At 64.6% G+C, this 19,168-nt stretch overlaps 3 protein-coding genes across 6 annotated transcripts in view; 2 read left to right on the top strand and 1 right to left on the bottom strand.

Moving 5' to 3' along the window:
• NUFIP2 (nuclear FMR1 interacting protein 2) overlaps positions 1 to 15,693 on the top strand; it is a 39,677-nt gene extending 23,984 nt beyond the window's left edge. The window contains exon 5 of the mRNA XM_063340987.1: positions 15,582 to 15,693. The gene's annotated coding sequence lies outside the window, so the exon portion shown is untranslated. The remainder of the gene's footprint in view (positions 1 to 15,581) is intronic.
• Positions 170 to 10,416, bottom strand: CRYBA1 (crystallin beta A1). The gene is given in 8 exon segments (XM_063341585.1): positions 170 to 461; positions 607 to 749; positions 1,296 to 1,437; positions 3,062 to 3,180; positions 4,131 to 4,195; positions 4,959 to 4,971; positions 4,973 to 5,149; positions 10,273 to 10,416. Coding segments are annotated over 7 exon segments (648 nt in total). The 5' UTR covers positions 4,991 to 5,149; positions 10,273 to 10,416; the 3' UTR covers positions 170 to 313.
• MYO18A (myosin XVIIIA) overlaps positions 15,661 to 19,168 on the top strand; it is a 33,963-nt gene continuing 30,455 nt past the window's right edge. For 3 of the 4 annotated variants that reach the window (XM_063340978.1, XM_063340977.1, XM_063340979.1), the window contains exon 1: positions 15,661 to 16,674. In XM_063340978.1, coding sequence (XP_063197048.1) covers positions 15,661 to 16,674 — 1,014 coding nt within the window. The remainder of the gene's footprint in view (positions 16,675 to 19,168) is intronic. The other variant, XM_063340976.1, reaches the window with a different exon arrangement.

Here is a 19,168-nt window from a genome sequence, read left to right on the forward strand (position 1 = left end):
TTGCCTTGGCGTGAGCCCCACCGGCCTTCGGTCCTGCTTGAACTGGGCAGGGAAGCGCCTGGTCCCCGCTACCGGGGTGGGGATGCGCGACTTCAATCCCAAACACACAACAGCAAACAACAACCAAGCCGGTTTATCTTTTTCTTTCAGTCACATTTATTGGCAATTGTGGCGGTTGGTACCGTTCGGGAGTGTTGTCCCATAAGCAGTTGCAGTACAAGAAGGGGTGGTTATTTTGGGAGGGGAGTATTAGCACCAAAAGGGAGCCGGTGAGCTTTGGAAACCTTGCAGAGATGTACTGGAAAGTGGGGAGCTACTGCTGGACACGCCTGATGGATTGGATCTGGGAGGTCTGGGCGTGTGAACCCCACTCTCTCCAGTGCTTGTAGTCTCCTCCGTGGTGGTCAGCCTCCAGGACATACTGGTAGCCACGGTACCCGGGATACTGGTAGCAAACCCAGCTGGAAGAAAAGGAGTCGTCAGGCGGCCGTAAGGGGGACAAGAGGTAAGCCAAGGGGGTTGCGGGGTGTCCCCCCTCCAGCTGTGGTAGCACAGCAATGGCAGCGGCTTGTCCCTGCTGCCCGTGGCCCTTTGCCCATCACTTACGCGCCGCACTGGATCTTCATGGAGCCCACTTCGTTGTTGGCCCAGCCCATGGCCTGCAGCGAGGGGTAGTCATCGCCTATCTCCCACTGGCGGCCGATGAAGTTGTCTTTCTCAAAGACGGTGATCTTGGATTCCTTGTGATTCTTGGGGGGGAAGAGCAGGGGGTGAGGGGGAGGTGGTGCTCCCTCCCCAGCGTGGATGGGGATGGTGGGGCAATGGCTGTCCCTCCCTATGGCATGTCTCGGAGGGTTTCCTGGGATTTGTGTGCACAGCCCGAAGGAGGGAGGGGTCCAGAGCCTGGGCTGGTTTTTGCGGGGGAGGCTGGTTTTCCCAAAGCTGAGATGTGTGGGGGTGCTCAGCAGGGTGATGCTGGGGCAGGGGTTGGCCTGGGAGGTGTCAGTGTAGCCACAGCTACCATCTCAGGCTGGCTGTCCCCGAGGTCTGGAAATGTACAGCTGGACCAAAAGTTCCCTTAATACAAGTTTTAGGAAAACAGGAGAGCAACGGCAAATCCTGCTGGGCACGCGGAGGAAGAGCTGAGCCCAGCCCGAGGAGCCTCTGCTACCTGCAGAGCCCCTGCCTGGCTGTGTTTGCCTTTCCTAACCTCGCTCCCTTGGCCTGGTGCTACCGCTTGGGACATTTTAAAGGGATCAGAGACGTGAGAGCTCCGAGGGAGCCGGGACACTCACAGCGGAGCAGACGGGGCGGAAGGACATCAGACGCTCGATGTGGTAGGCATTGCTGCCGCTCCAGGCGTCCCAGCGCGGGTACTCTCCCCTCTCCAGGATGAACTGCTGCCCGCAGAAGCCGGTGTGCTCGTAACCGACCCAGCTGCAAAAACAGAGCGAGGGCTGCCAGGGCTTCCTGCGGCGGCTCTGGGCCTCCTGCTCGGGGCTGGCACCGGGGCACGGATGTAGGTGCAAGGAGGAGGTTGGGATCTGGCCTCTGCCCGCAAGTCCGGGAGGAAAGGAAGCGGTGCTGGATGTGGGCAGAGCAGCCGGGGAGTGTGTAACCGTGTCTGGTGCCTGGGAGGCTGCCTGCACGGCAGCACCGGCATCCCCCGGCTGCAGCGGGCGATGGGGACCCTTCCTCACGGGGCCCAGCCTGCGAGGGTGCCTCGCTTTCTCCTAACACTCTGGTTATTGATGCAGATCAGCATCACATTAAGATGCCACAGGACACCCCTGGCTGCCCTTCCCTCCCAAAGGCCTCATTTCTTACTTGTTTCCCAATTACAACCTGGCACAGCTGGAAAGACCTGAATTCCTAATGCCCAAACCAGGCAGAACCCATCTGGCTGCGGGCAGGGCAGGGAGCTGTTGCCTTTCCCCTTTTTGGGTCCCCATCTTTGTTGGAAACAAACACGGAGAGGTGAGAGCGATGCCTACGCCCCAGAGGACACATTTTTCAAGCCCTGGTGCTGCCCACACAAGAGGCTGCCTGTCCCCAGCGTGGGGACCTTCCTGGGCACGTCCCCTTACAGGGACGAGGGATGGGACAGCCGCAGCCGAGTGGAGCGGGGAGGCAGAGGCTGGGCTGGAAGGAGTATGGCACAGGCTGTGCAGCCCGCAGGCCCCCCGCTTATGGGGTACGTGGGGTGCTGAGGGGCACGCTGAGCTGGGGGGGTTGAGAGCCTCTTGCCACTGACCCAAACTGAGCCCCAATCCAGTGTCCCGCAGTCGGCTTCCCTCTGTGCAAGGTGACCAGCCTGATTAGGAACACGTCAACTGGAGCAGCGAGCTGATTACGGCGTGAGCACGCATGCCGCTGTAATCCCATTAGCATTACAAATCCTAAATATAGCAGCGCAAATCTATCTTGTCTGCTTCCCCGGCCCCAGCGGGATGCTTGCCGTGGGGACCGCTCCTTACACACAGCGTCTCGGAGCAGCTCCGGAGATGCCTCGCCTGTGCCAGGGAAGATGTCCGGGTGCAGGGAGAAGCCTGGCTCTGCTCCCTACCCCTGTCAGCGACTGGGGCAGCCCGGCGCAGGCTGCAGGAAGGCGCTGCTCTGACCTTGAGGAGCTGGAAGGTGCAGGGAGAGCACGGGGCAGAGCAGGGCTGGGCCCTGGAGCAAGGAAAGTGGTTCTTCCCAGGGATACATAGGCAGATGGGGACCAAGCTGAGCTCAAGAGTCACTTGCTGAGTGCCGATCCTTGGGCAGCAACCCTGCAGAGCACCAGGGAGCTCCAAACCTGGCTGCTCCCAGACGGCGGAAGGCAGTTTTGGATGATGCCAAAGGTGTTGCCGCCGCCCTCTGGCCCTCCATCTGTGTCGGTACTGCCCCGAGCTGGCGGCTCTACCCTGGCAGGGTGGGATCCCCCATGCCTGGCTTCCCCCAGCTGCGGTGCTTGGCTCCAGCCGAGCGGAGCGAGGACAGCCGGCCCCGCTCTGCACTCAGGCACCCTTTGCTCTGCCAACCCGCCTGGGAAAGCATCCCTGCCGCTGGTACTCACGCGCCGCACTCCACCTTCAGGGAGCGGATGTTGTCAAAGCCGCACTCCATGATGTTTGGACAGGCCGAAGTGAACTCCATCCTCTTGCCCTGGAAGTTTTCTTGGTCGTACACGGTGATCTGGAATGGAGAGCGAGCTGCCGAGTTGGGAACCGCTCGGCAGTGGCCCCAGACGATTCAGCATCTCTTCGAGACGGAGGGTCACGCTCCGTCTGGGAAAGAGCCGGCGGAGGCTGCACTGGGTACCCCTCTGGGCTGGGATGCAGCCCCACACGCCTCTGCGCGTCCCTGCACTGCTGGCCCCGCGGTGCCCTGCCTTGGTGTCGGGGGAGCCGCACACCAGCCCCTGCTCCGCTCTCCTGCTCACCCCTGCGGAGATCAGTTCCCGGGGCAGCGGTGCCGTCCGGAGAGAGGAGCGGAGCCGTTCTGGGACGGGCGGGTGGCAGGGCTGTGGCTGGCGGTTCTCCCGGCCTCTGCTCCGAACGCTCTAGGGCAAAGAGGATTAACTGGGGAAAGGGCGAGGGGGAACTCCCTGGGGGCTGCAGCTGACACTCTCCTCTCCCTTGACAGCTCCAGGCTTTGACGGGGTGCGCCCAGGTTACGCATGTGCTTCTCTTGGCCCCCTCCTCAAAATGTATCCCCGCAGATGTTGCCAGACCCCTCGGGGCTGCTCCCCACCTCGCTCCGCCGTGCCCACCACCCCCTTTGCAGCCCTGGTGCCTGCCCCTGCCCGCCCTGCCAGCCTGCCTGCACCAACAGGGGAGGGCAAATAACAGCCCGTGGCTTTTGGGGACCGCTGTAACCACCGGGCACAGGACAACTGGTAAGAGCAGGGCATGGCTGGGCCAGGGTGCTGCAAAGAAGCTTATGAAAAACATCTGGGAGGCTTTTGAGCAGGTGGGAGGCGAGTTCCCATGGGCAGAGGACACGGGTGCCTTGCTTCGGGTGCTCCCCCCTGCCTCACTGCCTGCTGTGCAGCTTTTCTGGCCCTGGAGGACTGGCTTTGTCCCTCTCCCTGTCCCCCACCTGCACACCGGGAAAGGCAAGATACAAGGAGTTCGAGGACATACCTTCCATGGGCCCATGGGGACAGGCAGAGGGTTTGTCTGAGCCATCTTTGCTGCTGGAACGGTGTCTGGAGAAGGAAGGAAAAGCCGTTTGTACTGCAGTGTGCCCCCGTGCATCCCTGCTGCCCGCTCGTGGGGCTGGGCGAGGGCTCAGTGCCCACTGCCCACCGCGCCTGTTTGAAGGCAGCTGCCCTGCTGCTGGGGACAAGCCACGCCAGTTGCAGTGAGACCCTCTTGCCAGCCACAGGATGGGGTGGGGGACAGAGCTGGGGGCTCTGGGACACATCCAAAGCGGGGTGCTCCCTTCTCACTGCCGCGATGCCCCTTCCCTCTTCCCAGCCATGGCATGGAGCCTGCTTGCCCGCCGGGGCACAGTGCCCAGCTCCCCCTTCTCTTTTCCCGAGGCCAGGCCATCGCTAGGAAAAACACCCCTGAGCCGGAGTGAGGAGCTGCAGTGGCGGGCACAGGCTGCCCGGTACCTGGCGGTGTCCAACAGACCCGCCTGCCCCCCTCTCCCTGCCCCGGAGCCCCGGCTGTGCCTCCCTTGGGAGGCACGGTGGGCTCCCATGGATGGCCCCGGCTAATGAGCGATGCCAGCCGGGGTGCCATGCAAGGGGCCGGGGCCGTGCAGGTGCCAGGAATAGGGTGCCCCATGGTGGAAGGGCTCTCAGCCACCCCGTCTGCCAGCGGGGATGTGTGAGCCTATCTTTTGCCACGGGGATGGTCCCTCTGGGTGTCTTTTGCCACCGGGCAGGAGGAAAGGTGTCTGCCCGGCTGGCTGGCGGGAGCGGGGGCGAGGTGGGAGAGGTACGGATCGGTCCCAGGACTCACCTAGCTCAGGCGGTTACTGCTGCTTCGCCCATGTAATGTTTGCCTACTTCAGCGGCTCAGCTTTTATAGGGTGCTGCTGGCTGGGAGCCGGTGCCAGCGTTTGCAGAGCCGTCAGCACAATGCTTGCTCTGGCATTGTCCCGCTGATCCCCGGAGATTTCAGCTGCTCATCCCCCTGGTCTGAGCCACATTCTTAGGGAAAAAGAAAAAAAGAAAAAAAAAAAAATTTGATAATAAAAAAAAAAATAATCGGGACGGTTGTTTGCACAGATAATCTTGGGCACAAATGACTCAACGGTTTGACTGCTCTGGCATTTTCCAGGGGCAATGCACCGCGCCGTCACGGGGCGAGCGCAGGGGCCGGCCCGGCCCTGGCGCCGGTTGGCACGGTGGGGATGGTGCGACACCCTCCCGGCGAGACCCCCGCGGGCGGCGGGCTCGGCTGGGTGCTCGCCGGGCACCACGGTTGCCTTGCTCCACCAGCCATGGCGGGGCCCTGCCTCCACGTCGGTGTGGACGCCCTCCTCCCACCGCGGCGCCATGGCGGGGCGAGGGGGGCTGCGAGGCTGCTCCTCCCCGCTCGGAGGGACCTGGTGTGGGGCCTCCCATTCACCGGCCCGGCAGCCATGGCCCTATAGCCACGCTGGACCCTGGTGGTAGCCCACCAGCTCCACACAGCGCTGCCACCACCTTGGCCCCGTGCCCCGGGGGGAGCCACCATGGGCATGTGAGGCCTCAGTCCTGCGGTAACCATGGCAACGAAGCACCCCTAGGGCTCAGGCCTCGCCGTAACCATGGCAACCATGTCCCGCTCGCCCTTCCCCACAGCATGGCTCCCTCAGGGAGGGCTGCAGGCCCCAGGGTGCCATGGCGGGCACAGGCCCGGGCCCTTGGGGGGTATCACGAGGCGAGCGTGGTGGGGCGGGCTGCTGCCTCAGCGCATGGCTGCCGCCACAATGCGCCGCCCGCGTCTGACTGCCCCTTTTGTCTCCCCGCCGGGCGGCCAGCACAAAACAAAGCGCCCCGTCAGCGCTGCCCGCGGCAAGGCCTGGCGCCCGGCCCGGGGGGGACCCTGCTGGGGCCGCGCTGCAGGGACGGCACCCACCCAGCCCAGCCCCAGGGGACCCAGCGGGGTCCTGAGGGACCCCTCCTGCGGGCAGGGCTCCGCCATGGCTGGGGGAAGCTGGGGCTCGTGGGGGGGATGCCTTTCCCCTCGCTGGCTGCTGCCACACGCTGCACCGGGAGCCTGGGTGCTGTGGGTGGATGGGGATGGGGATGGTGTGGGTGAAGCCAGAGGGGGTCACTGGGAGGCAGAGCTGGGAGCTGCACCCCTAAAGCCTGCCACCAGCTCCTGGCTGAACACGTCCCAGCAAATGTGGGGTCAGGGAAAGGGAGGAGCAGGGCCACCTGCCCCCTGCGGGGCTGCAAAAACGTGGGGCTGGTGGCGGGAATGCTCCTGCAAAGCCCCCGGGCGCCCTCCCTGTGCAGCCCACCATGGGCACCCCTGCCTGCGAGGGGGAGGCCAGGCTGAAGCTTGTCCCCCCACCGGCTCCATCCAGACCCTGGGACATGCCCTGGCCGTGGCTTCGGCCGCCCCGGCGGTGCGAAGGCTTTGCCAGGAGCCCGGTGCCACTAGAGGGAGAGCTCAGCCCGAGCAGGCCGCGCCGCAGCCGGCGCATGCGGGTGTACAGCGTGTGCAGGGGTGTACGGCACCGCGCACCCCGTTACACCCCGCTACACCCCACACGGGCACCCGGCTCCCCTGGCCAAGGGAAAACACTGGATCTGGCTGCAGATAGTCCCAGGGCAAAGCCCGGAGCTGGCAGCAACGCCGAGGTGGGGGGGAAAGCCCCTCCCTGCACACCCCACATCGGGCATGGCTGGGGACAGGTCACTCGGCAGAGAGCAGCACCCCGGGGTCTGGCTTGGGGTGCGGTGGGCTACCCAAATGCTCACCCACCTCATCTGCCGTGGCGGTCCCCCCCCCCCCAAGGACATGGGGGGCCAGCGGCGAGTGCCTGGGGAGCCACCGCTGTGACGATGCTGGCGGGTCCACGGGTTGTCTGGAACAACTGGTTTTTCTAGATCCCAGAGACTATAAAAAAGCGGTGACCTATTTAGGAAACCCCGCGGCGGTGCGAAACAGATGCTTCCCCTCCCAGCCCGGCTCCGGGCCCTCGCCGCTCCGGCCAGCCGTCTGTGCCTGCTGGGAGCACCGCAAAACGCCACTGGCACCGGGGCTCTGTCCCGCTTCTCCCTAGACAGCCGTGGGCAACGCAGAGACTTTCCTTGGGCAAGTGGTTTGCTGGTGCCCATGAAACCCCGTGCCAGGGGAGAGCTGCTCATGGCAGCCTGTCCCTGGGAGAGTGATGGATCAGTCTGGATCCCTGGATGTGATCTTCTGCCTTGCTGGGAAGCATGGAGGTGTTTAGCCCTGGGGAGGTGGCAGAAGGCTGGCCCTGCTGGCTGGCTGCTGGTGGCGGGGCTGCGTGAGCCACCTGGGACCCTGCGCTGTCCCACGGCTCGGCGGTTTCAACCGGCATCAGCCCCGCTGCCGCCTGCCCGGCGCGATAAGGAAGCAGGAGCTGCCGCAGGCTGTAAGCGGCTGTCCACACGCCTGTGCCGGCGTGGCAGGGCAGAGGTACAGTCACACAATGTGTCCCCTTGCCACCGCAGCCGGAAAACCCTCCTGGCAGCTGCGCTGGGGCTCTGCCTCCCCTCCAGCTCACTCGTCCTTATCCCTGCTCTCCGGACAGCTGCGGCTCCCCGTGCTGGGCGCCACGTGCCTGGGACAAAGGAAAGTGTGACAAAAGCAGGCGGCTGCGCTCACTGCCGCCGTCCTCTGCCGCTGCAAGGGCTGCATCTCCTCCACCGCCAGGTTTCTCATCTCAGGGCACAGCACCAGGCCCCTTGCACGGCTGCCAGCTTGCTCTCGCCGCGCTCCCGCACACCCGTGCTGCTCTGCTGCATCGCCGGGGCTGTGTCCTGTGGGCTGATATCACACCCAGCCTTACCGCTGCGAGGGAACAGAGGCTTGTGACACCCGGGCAAGCATGTCCCGAGAAAGGGGTGAATCCAGTGCGATTCTCAGAGCTCATGGAGGAGAATCCCACTGCTGCAGAGCTGCTGAGGGCTGGATATCGGAGGCCTTTCTCCCAGGCATGGCAAGGCTCAGCCTCCGGCTAGTGCGCAACCCGGCACTGCCATGCGGCAAGGCAGGGTAGCACAGCCATAGACGCAGGGGAGACCAGAGTCCCCCTTACCCGTCACACTCACAGCCCAACTGCATGAGAGCCAGGACCACACTTGTCCTGGCTCAGCCTCCGATGGACAGTGGCAGGCTTTTGGGATGAATGTTCCGGGGCACCCCAGGGCAGGGTGGGGAGCTGTGGGAGGTGGCAGGGATGGTGCTGGGGGCAGACCCCTGTCCCCATAGGTCCCTCTGTCCATCCTGGTCTTTCCAGCAGAGACGAAGCACTCCCTGAAAAGCGCTTTTGGAAAGAGCTCATGGATGCCTGTCTCTGGGGTCCCTGTTCCCCAAGCCCTGCTCCAGCTTCCCCGGGCTGCTGTGCCACCCATGTCCCACAAAGGGCCCAGAGGTGTCCCAGCTGCTCCCACATTCGATGGCAAGGGAGGATGTCCCAGCACAGAGACTGTGGGCCTTGTCCTAAAATCATCTGTCCCAGGGCAGCCACCGCCAGCCTTCACACTGTGCGCAGCTGGCGTTGTCCTGCAGGATTTTGGCTGTATTCGACTGACCCTGATGCGATGTCCCAAAGCTGGAAGGGGCATAACAAAGGCTTTGCAGCTCTCGCTGCCGGCCTCGCTGAGAGATGCTCATCGTTAATCACGTGCTATCTCCAGGCCAAGGCAGCCAGGCACCATCCTGAACGGCCTGGTTTCCACAGGCTGACAGCCCTCCCTGGGGACAGGCGGTGTGGGGAGAAGCACCCGCCCCAAAACGGCTCTGCAGGCAGCTCCGCCATGTCCTGCTTCGTATTCCCCAGACTCGGCTCCTGCAGCCGCCTGCGGTGACCGGCCACCCTGCTCTGGCAGCCTGAAGCCTTCCCCGTGCTGGATCAGGTGCTGCTCCTGATCAGATCCTTCCCAAAAGGAGAAACCCAGGAGTGTGTGTGCGCGCGCTGGTGCGATGCACGGGGCTGTGTGTGCACCGGGCTGTGTGTGCGTTCTGTTGAAGGGTGAGGACTGGTGTGTGTTGTGTTGCAGTGGTGTGTTGGAGGGACTGTGCGTTGCTGTGTGATTACGGGGGGGTGTGAGCCCTCTGCGTGTGCACGCACCAGCTGGACAAAAGTGGCTGTGCACGCGTTCCAATGCGTGCTGCGGGCTGCGCGTGTGTGTGTGCACACTCCGGTTTAAGAGCAGGTACGCATGTTGCAGGGTGGGCACCAGGGGTGTCTCACAGCCCGTGCACCGGGGGCTGTGCACCCGCACTCTGTGTAAGCAGGGGGTGCCGCAGGAACACCCCCAGTGCGGGCTGTGGCAGCGGGCGGGTGCGTGGGGCTTATCGCAGCGCCTGAATGGTCAGACTACGGTGCCGTTCCGTACCGGGCTACTTTATGCCGTTCCATACCGGGTCATTTCATGCCATTATATTCTGTGCCGTTCCGCACCGGGTCTCTTTATGCTGTTCCATGCTGTTCCATTCCATGCCATTCCATACTGGGCTGTTTCATGCCGTTCTGTGCCATTTCATGCCATGCTGTTCCTTTCCATGCCCTTCCATTCTGTGCTGTTCCGCACTGGGCCGTTTTGTGCCGTTCCATACTGGATCTTTTTATGCCGTTCCATACTGGGTCTTTTTATGCCATTCCATGCTGTTCCATTCCGTGCCGTTACATACCAGGCCAAAATACCAATTTTATGCCATTCCATTCTGTTTCATGCCATTCCATGCCATTCTGTACAGTTCCGTTCCGTACCGGGCCATTTTATGCCATTCCATACTGGGTCTCTTTATGCCGTTCCATGCTGTTCCATTCCGTGCCATTCTGTACCGGGCCATTTTATGCCGTTCCATTCTGTTTCATGCTGTTCCATGCTGTTCCGTACCGGGCCGTTCCATGCCGTTCTGTTCTGTGCCGTGCCGTTCCATACCTCTCCGTTCCATTCCATACCGTTTCGGACCAGGTCGTTCCATGCCATTCCGTGCCGTGCCGTGCCGTTCCGTACCGGGTCCTACCATGCCATTCCATACCGTTCCGGACCAGGTCGTTCCATGCCATTCCGTGCCGTGCCGTGCCGTTCCGTACCGGGTCCTACCATGCCATTCCATACCGTTCCGTTCCGTTCCGTACCTCTCCGTTCCGTACCGGGCCCTACCATGCCGTTCCGTTCCGTACCTCTCCGTGCCGTGCCGTTCCGTTCCGTACCTCTCCGTTCCGTTCCGTGCCGAGCGGAGCCGCGCCCGGCGCGGCGGGCGGCGCGCGCAGAGCCGGCAGTGCCCGCCCCGGTGCGGCCCCGCCCCGCCCCGCCCCGCCCCGCCCCGCGCCGCCGCCGGGGCCCGGCACCGCCGCCGCCAGCACCGGGCCCCGTTCCGCCGCCGCCGCCGGGTGAGTAACCCGCCGCTCCCCCACCGCCGCCGCCGCTACCGGGGCACGCACCGCCCGCCGCGGGGCGGGGCGAGTCTGCATCGCCCTCCCGGGAGCGGGGGGGGGGGGCCGTGTCCGTCTGTGTGTGCGCGCGCGCCCGTGTGCCCCCCGCCGTTGCACAACCGGGTGTGTGTGTGTGTGTGCGTGCGTGTGCGCGCCCCCCCCCCCCCCGCTTCCCCCCGGTGCCGCTGCGGGGTGTGTGCGTGTGCGCGCATGGCCCGCTGTTGTCTTGCGGCGCCTGTGCATCCCCCGGTGCCTTGCGGTGTGTGCGTGCATGTGTGTGCGCGCATTCATGTGTGTGCACACACGCGTGTGCCAGCCCCCTTTGTGTCACCTTGGGCATGCCCCCCGTGGCGCCGCGGGGGGTGTTTGTGCGTGTGTCCTGTGTCCCCCCCCCCCCCCCCCGCCTCTCCCCGCATTGCACTGCAGCACCTGTGTGTTTACCGCGCCCGCTGCGGGGTGCTGGGGGTGTGCGCGCCCCGCCGGGGGCAGCTGGGGGTGCTGTGGGGAGCAGCCAGGGTGGGCGTGCGCCCTCTGCAAGGGAGGGGGACAGCCAGCCTGTCCCTGCAGGGTGCCCCATGTTGGGTGCCCCAGCCCTGGGTGCCCCGGCACCCGCAGCAGCGCTTCCAGGGAGAAGCTGCCGGCCTGGGCCTTTCCCAGGGGAATTGCGTCCGAAGCCATTAGCCTGGCTGACCATTAACCACGTCGCCGCTGGGGCTGCTGGCACTGGCACCTGGGTCCCGTTTTGGGGTGACACAAGGGAGGTGGCCTTGCAGCAAGCTGCTGTGCTGGGGGGTGGCGGGGGCTCGCGGGGCCTGTGGCCGCGGCGGCGCCTGCCTGCACGTTAATTTGCCCGGGGAGGAATATATAGAGCGGCGGGTGAGGGCTGGGACGCACGTCCCGAAATAGTGTGGTTTCCAGCCGGCCTGTGAGATGCAAATCGTCTGGTCAACGAGAGCCGGAGCTAAACTTAGGGCAATTATAGAAAACTGTGGGCCCGTGGCAAGTGCGCAAGGGCACGCAGCAACCCGGGTTCCCGCACCCCAGGCTGGCCCTGGCACCCCGGCACTGGGGGACCCCCACTCGGCAGCACCCATTGCCCTGTCCCCGGTCGGGAGCCGAGTGTTCCCACAGCGCCTGCGCCAGCACTGAACTTTGCCCGCTGACGAGCCACAGCTCAGCCCTTCACCTTTGCCGTGGGCTGGGCTGTGGGGGGGGGTTCAGGCTGCAAATTTGGGGCCAGAAATGGGTGGTGGGGAAGGCGTGTGCCCAATGGCAACAACCCACCTGTCCTCCCCTCAGCTGGTGACTAAACCCCCTTCCCGCTTTCGGTCCTACCCAGCAGAGCCTGGCAGCGATCGCTGCCCTGTCACCTCTGTTTTGTAAGGACTCTCGGGCTGTTTTATTGCCCGGATTTGGGGCGAGGCGGGTGCCTGCACCCCACGCACGCACCCTGTGCACCCTTCTCACCTCCGCTGCCGACCCAGGGTGACGCTTTGAAGCCAGGCTGGGTCCTTTACTGCTGGACACGGGGTTCCCGCAGCAGGAGGACCCGAAATCCCGCTTTGGAGACAGCCTGGCGGCACATCCCAGCTGTGACTCGGGTAAATCCGGAATTGTTTTCCTCCTGACGCATCCCAGCGTTGTCCATAAGGGCCGGCATTGCAGAGGGATTTGGAAACCCCCTAAATTTCCTTGTTCTCTGGAAAACTTGTGTCCGGCAAGGAGGCGAGGAGCCATCGCACAGGTCAGTCCCCTTTGCCCTGTGTGGGAGCTGGGCTGACCGCTCGGCATCGCTGCCGGCAGCACCCACTCCCTGACGTGGCATCGTCCCCGCCTGGCCGGGTACAGCCGGGGCGTGGGGTGGCCCAACATGGTGTGCCCAAGGAGGTGACAGCCGCCAGCTTCTGTGCCAAAGCGGTGGGCGAGCGCGGCCCTACGGCCGGCACCGCGGCGGGGAGCAGAGCTGGGAGGGCAGGCTACCGGGAAACTTGCGCTGCAGGTCCCTGCGCAGGGAGCGTGTCGGACGAGATTGCGTCTCGGGGAGGGAAGGAGTGGCCCGGAGTTTCAGTGAACGCCTTCCTCCTCGCCTGAAACTCCCTGGCGCCCTGGCGGGGACACGGGGGCTCATGGCCGTGGTGAGGGGATGAGTTGCATTCCCCCTGGCTTCCCCTTGGGTGGCCCAGGGAGGGCTTTTGGGTTTGGGGTCCTTGAGTTGGGTCTCCCTTTCTGTCACCTGGTCCTTCCAGGGTGACATCCACTGTCCCCCGCCACCCCAGGTGTCACCGCAGCATCCTTGCGTGCGATCCCGGGGTGCAGCCGGCGCCTGTGGGCGCCTCTCCCTCCCCTGTCATGGCTCATGCACGCCACTGCCCTGAACATGCCTGGCCATGGGTAATCCCGGAGCGAGCCCGGGCTGAGTCAGGGAAGGCGCGTTGGGTCTGATTCAGGAGCAAGGAGACGCTCAGCAGCCGCCTCACGCTCGCGGCATCAGGCTGCGCCCATCCGGCATCCCCGGTGCGTGCCGGAGCCTCCAGCGGGAGCCTCCCCTGGGAAAAGGGAGAAAACCACAATGGCATCCTACATGTGGCGGGGATGCTGGGGTGTCTTTGCCCCAGGTCACGAAGCTCCTGTCCCTCGTGCCCTCCTCCTGCCAGTGCTGGCCTTGCGTGGGGCACATGTAGCTGGGCCGCTGGCTGCTGGCGCTGCCTGATTAGCGATGCAGATGGTAACGCTTGTTCCCCCTTTTTGTTGAGCGTACAAAGGCCGGGAGGGAGCGTGTGTGTGGGGGAGAGAAACCACCGAGGACAAAGAGCGCGTCGGCCGCCTGCCTCCCAGCGCCTCCACTCTAACCAGCACCTGGCCAGTGAGCGGCTCTGCTCCTCAGGGTTGTCCCCCCAGACCCGGGAAGGGGTCCCGACAGCCCCCTCCCTGCCATGGGGTGAGCGTGGGGTGCTCCTGGGGGTGCAGCCCTTTCTGCATCCCCCTGGCAGCACTGCTTCGGGGATGCCCAGGCAGCTGGGCGTACCGATGTCACGGCGGGGGAATGGGGATGGGTGCAGGTGGTTCCCTTCCTGCCATTGTCTGTGCTGAGACCCCAGCACCACCGCGGAGGAGCCAGTGGAGAGCAGCCCCCACGACGGTGTGGCCACGGGGCGTTTTGCCAGCAGCACCTGCTGCAGATAATGGGAAGGAGCTGCACCATCCCCAGGCTCAGGTCAGCAGTCACCCTGCAGCCGGTGTTTCTGGGAGAGGAAAAAGGAGCTGGCTCATTTTCCTGCGATTTTGGGGTCCTGCCCAGCCCAGGTCCTGGCTGTGGGTGTAAGAAAAGCCTCGAGTGCTGCAGGGGAGGGCAGACCAGACAGAGCTCGGGACCGAGCAGTGTGGGCAGAGCCTTGGCAGCCCCTCTGGCCATGGGCAGGAGGCTCAGAGCTGGCAAACGCAGCCACCTGGCCGTGCTGTGTGCCTGACCTTGTCCCCCCGACTGCTTCCCCTCACCGCCTTGGCTGTGTCGCGTGTCTGGGGCCGGCACTGTGCCGTGGCTTGTAGAGCCCTGCCCTTGCCTGCCCTGCGGCCCGGCCTCTCCCGGGCACGTGTGCTCCTGCCCGGGCCCCGAGGGGCGATGGCGTTTGGGCAGTCCCCTGCCATCCCCTGACCCTCTGTGGCTTTGCCAAGGGGAGGCTGGGTTCCCCGTGTCCCACTGGGTGCATTCAGGGACGGCAGGGACAAAGTACGTGCAGCGAGGTGGCCCAGGCAGTGGTGGTGATGCAGCCCCCATGCTGCGCTGGAACGAAGGTGCAGCTTGGCACAGGACGGCATGGCATCCGTGTACCCCAGCGTGCCGGCAGAGCCCGCACTGCCAGCATGGGGCAGCGCTGCCTGTCCCCGTGGATTGCCCAAACCTCGTCCCCGCTCTTGTCGGAGAGCTCTAAAGCAGATGCTTCGAACGCGGGGAGTTTTCCTGTTGTCCTTTGTGCCGAGGTTAAGTTCCTGCGCGGCTTCCTGCCCCGTTATATATAGCTGTCAGCCCGTCCTGTGCGGCGCTGCCAGCCGGCTGCTCCAGTCTGGAGTTGTTTATCCACAGCCCGAGCACTCCATGGAAGCCGAGGGGGGCTGCTGGGCACCCGTTGCCCCAGCAGCAGATGGGTCCCATAGCAACCCCACGCAGGGTGAGGCTGTGGGTGCCCCCGGGTGCTGGGTGCACGTGGGGTTTTCCACCGTGGGAGGGGGGGCTGGGGTTTCTGCTGGGCTGCGGTTTTGCCACCGGCTGGGTGTTCCCCCCCTGCAAGGGATGCTGGAATGAAAGAGCGACTGTTCCTGGAGGTCGCTGGCAGCGTTGTCACGAGTTTCTACGTTGTCCAAGCTAAAATTAGACACTTATCAGTGTTTAGGAGGGATGTGATTTTACAGGTTCCTGTTTATTATGACAGCCTTCGCTTAGGGCTGTTTCCAGCTCTCTCCCTGGTGGGGACGCTGCCCATGGCTGTCCCGCGCGGCTTTGCGGTTTGCCGGGGCTGGGATGAGTGGCAGAGGCGCCTCTGTTTCTTCGACAAGGGGCTTTTGAACCAGCGGGAGAGACGCCTGTGGTGCCACAGCCGGTGGGGATGGGCAGTTTTGCCCGGGGAGCATCCATTCTGGCAGTAATCGATGCAAATATAGCCGGGATGCCTTCCTCCCCTGCCCGCCTGTGCTGCTCTGAAACTGCTCCCGAGCTGCTGGAGATGCTGGGGGTCTTGCCCGCTGTCAGCCCTGGTGCTGGCATGGGGATGCTCAGGGGTGCCCAGGCTCCTTGGCTTCTTTCAGGGCATCCCTGGGGCTTGGTGCCCAGCCAGGGCAGGGACACGATGCCCGGGGCAGTCTCACAGCCCCACAGTGCTGCTGTCCTTGGGGAGGGTGGGGACGCTGTGATGTGGCTTGGGGCTGGGGACGACCCGTACGGTGGAGTGGGGGGTGGTGGGGTTGGTGTTGGCCATGCCACTGTCTGATGGTGCCTTTGTCCATCTGTCCTTCCTCAGGCAGGCGGCCGTGCCGTGACCAGCGCCCCGACCCAGCACCCTGCCACGGGGGCGAGCACGCCCCAAGCCCCCGTCCACCATGTTCAACCTGATGAAGAAGGATAAAGAGAAGGATGGGGCCCGAAAGGAGAAGAAGGAAAAGAAGGAGAAGAAGGAGAGGATGTCGGCGGCCGAGCTCAAGAGCCTAGAGGAGATGAGCATGCGCCGGGGCTTCTTCAACCTCAACCGTGCCTCCAAGCGGGACTCCAAGACCCGCCTGGAGATCTCCAACCCCATCCCCATCAAGGTGGCCAGTGGCTCGGACCTGCATCTCACAGACATTGACTCCGACAGCAACCGAGGTAGCGTCATCTTGGACTCGGGCCACCTGAGCACGGCCAGCTCCAGCGATGACCTCAAGGTGGACGATGCCAACTTCAAGGGCTCGGTGCTGCAGCGGGCGGCCAAGTTCGGCTCCTTGGCCAAGCAGAACTCCCAAATGATCGTCAAACGCTTCTCCTTCTCCCAGAAGAGCCGGGATGAGAGCACCTCGGAGACGTCCACCCCCTCCGAGCACTCAGCAGCCCCCTCTCCGCAGGTGGAGGTGCGCATGCTGGAGACCCAGCTCGCCAAGCAAGGGGTCCCCCTGGGACACCCCCGCACCTCTCCCACTGCCTCCCTGCGTGCCAGGGTGCCGGAGCTCGTTGGCAAGACTTTCCCTGCCGAGCTGCGGCTGCCCGCCGTGGTTCCCCCGCAGCCCCCTGCCCCACGGCAGCTGGAGCTGCAGAGACGCAACACAGGTGATTTCGGCTTCTCCCTACGCCGTACCACCATGCTGGACCGGGCGCCCGATGGGCAAGTGTACCGGCGTGTCGTGCACTTTGCCGAACCCGGAGCCGGCACCAAAGACTTGGCATTGGGGTTGGTGCCGGGTGACCGGCTGGTGGAGATCAACGGGCGAAACGTGGAGAACAAATCCCGGGATGAGATTGTGGAGATGATCCGTCAGTCGGGGGAGACGGTGCAGCTGAAGGTGCAGCCCATCCTGGAGCTGAGCGAGCTGAGCCGCTGCTGGCTGCGGGGCGGCCAGGGGACGCGCCGTGCTGCCTGGGATGTGAGTAACACTGTTTGCGCCATGGGGCTGGTGCCCTGGGTTTCTGCTGGCCGCCAGCGTCCTCACAGTGGGTGTCTGGGTTGGCAGAGGCCATGGGAATCAGCGGGTGCTGGGGCTGCTCTGACCGGGAGCGATGCACAGGGAGGAGCAGGAGGCTGTGACGGGGATGCAGGGGCGATGCCTGCCCGTGCCCAGGGCAGCAGAGCGGCTGCAAGGGTGGGTTTGCATCAGGGCTTGCAAACTGGCACCGGTGGGTTTTGCCCCCTGAAATGCCCATCGCGCTGTTGGGTTTGGTCTTCCTTCTGCAGGAGGGGCTCCGGGAGAGCCCAGCTCTGCCTTGGCTGGGGGAAGTCTGTCCCTGTCCCGTCACTGAGGCAGCACGGTCCGGCAGAAAACGGAGCTTTGCTCCTCACTGCAGGGAAATCCCTAACGCTGCTTTGCAGGAGGGGCCCTGCCTGCCCCACTGCCTGCCCCGCTGCCCACATCAGCCTCCCCACGCTGGGATCCCTCCCTGGGGACCCAGGAGGGCAGTGCAGCGTGCGGGGGGACGGGAGCTGCCGACAGCGTGTGCAGCCCTGTGTGCGCGGCTGGTGCTGTATAAATAGAAACTTAATGGCTGGGTGACCCACATCTCGCGTGTGAGTCGCCCGGCTCCGCTGACCCTGCCGCGGGCTAACCAGCATCCTAGCCGGCCGGCATCCCAGCGGAGGCCCCCAAATGCAGACAGCCTGCAGGGCTGGACCCCCTCCATGGTGGCAGGGGGGTGCAGCAGCACGGCGTTGGTTTACCTTATAACTGGCCTCGTTTAGTGTATTTTTAAGCTTTGCCTAGAGACAGGAGGGTGCCTGTGCCCGCGGAGCAGGTTGTCTGTGGCGAGGAGAGCCGTGCTGAGCGTGGCGGGGCCCTGTCCCTGTGGGGCGGTGGCCGGGATGAAACAAGGGTGGCCGTGGTGCAGGGATGCCATGGCAGTGGCCGTGGGGCTCCATGTGCTCCCCGAGCAGGCGCCGGCACCGCGGGGTGGAGTCTGCGCCAAGCTGAAGCGGTGGCTTTCCGGCACCTCCTCCCCGGAGCCCGGCAGGCGTCACCGGGCAATGCTGGCCGTGCCGCTGGGATAACGCCAGGCCGGATAACTCCGTGGGGCTGAGGGGCCGTGGGGCTGGGGGGCGCGTCTGCCACCCTTGCTGCAGCGCGCCGGCGTGGGAGCAAGTGCCCATTCGATGCCAGCGTGCGGGGGCCAGCGAGGTGCTTGTGCCCACCAAGAACGCGCTGCTGCGGCTGAGAACGGGGAAGAGGGGACGCTGGTGCCCTTGGGGCTGCGGGGGAGAGGCTGCAGCGTCCGGCCTCACGCCGCCGGGTCCTGTTGCGGTTTGATAGCATCAGCCGGAGGAAAGCAGCCAGAGGGGTGGCAATGACCATGTTTGTGGTATCTTTGGGTGCCACCACAGCACGGGCACCTCCCGGTGCAGGATGCTGTCCTCCTCCCGTGTGGTGCAGGGCTGCACCGGCGGGATGTGCCGTGGCTTTGCCGGTGCTCGGGAGCTGAGGCTGCAGTGCAGGGTACGGCCAGGGCTCCCTCACCCACACCACGCAAGGTGCCGGCGCACAGGGAGGCCCGGCTCTCCCCCAGGCCCCGCTAAGCTCCCTGGAATGTTTCTGGTCCTAATTTAAATAAAAATGATCCTTTTTGAAACAGGAAATTATAGACATATTTTGGGCTGTTGCTCTGGAAGCCCCTCCCTGGCTGGAGCAGGACGGTGCCGGGCTCCCTCCGTACCGCAGGGGGTTTAACCCCCTCGGCAGGGACCGACTGCAGGGACCACCCTCATCCCCGCAGACCCAGGCTGCGGCCAGGCAGGGCAGGACCCGTCGTGTCTGGGGGGGTGTCTTGGTGCTTTGGGGTGCACGGGGGGGCTGGCTGGTGGCACAATGTGGCCAGGCATCAGGGACTGAGTGGAACCACCATCCCCCCCCGTCCCGTGTCCCAGCTTTCCTCCCGACACAGGGTAGCCGGACTGGCTCAGCTCTGCGCTTGTATTTATTTATTTACCGGCGAAATTCCTCTGGCAGGGCCCAGGCGTGTGCCGGCCGGGCAGAAATATTCCAGAAACGCATCTGACTGCTCCAGCGCTTCGATGGGACCACAGGCATTCGGTGGCTGTGCTGGCAGACCCCACGTGCCATGCTCACCCGCCAGCCATGGGCATCCTGGTCCCTGGAGGTCTCTGTCCCCATGGCGCAAGGCCACCGTGGCACGTGTGGCTGGGTGCCGGCTCTTTGCTGTCCCACCAGGGGACTCCATGGGGAGGTGAGGGGACTTGAGGGTCTGTGAGACTCCCATTGTGCTGGAGGCGCTTTCTCCTTTTGTCCGCGCTTCCTCCAGGGGGAAGCTCTTGGGTTGGCTTTTCCTCTGCCCTCACCATAGGGATGGTGCTGCTGGGGTGTCCCTGATGTGAGGGTCCCCGAAGGGCCCTGGGCAGGCGGCTTGTGTCCCGTC

Source organism: Chroicocephalus ridibundus, chromosome 7, assembly GCF_963924245.1.
Source record: "Chroicocephalus ridibundus chromosome 7, bChrRid1.1, whole genome shotgun sequence".
Lineage (NCBI taxonomy): Eukaryota > Metazoa > Chordata > Aves > Charadriiformes > Laridae > Chroicocephalus > Chroicocephalus ridibundus.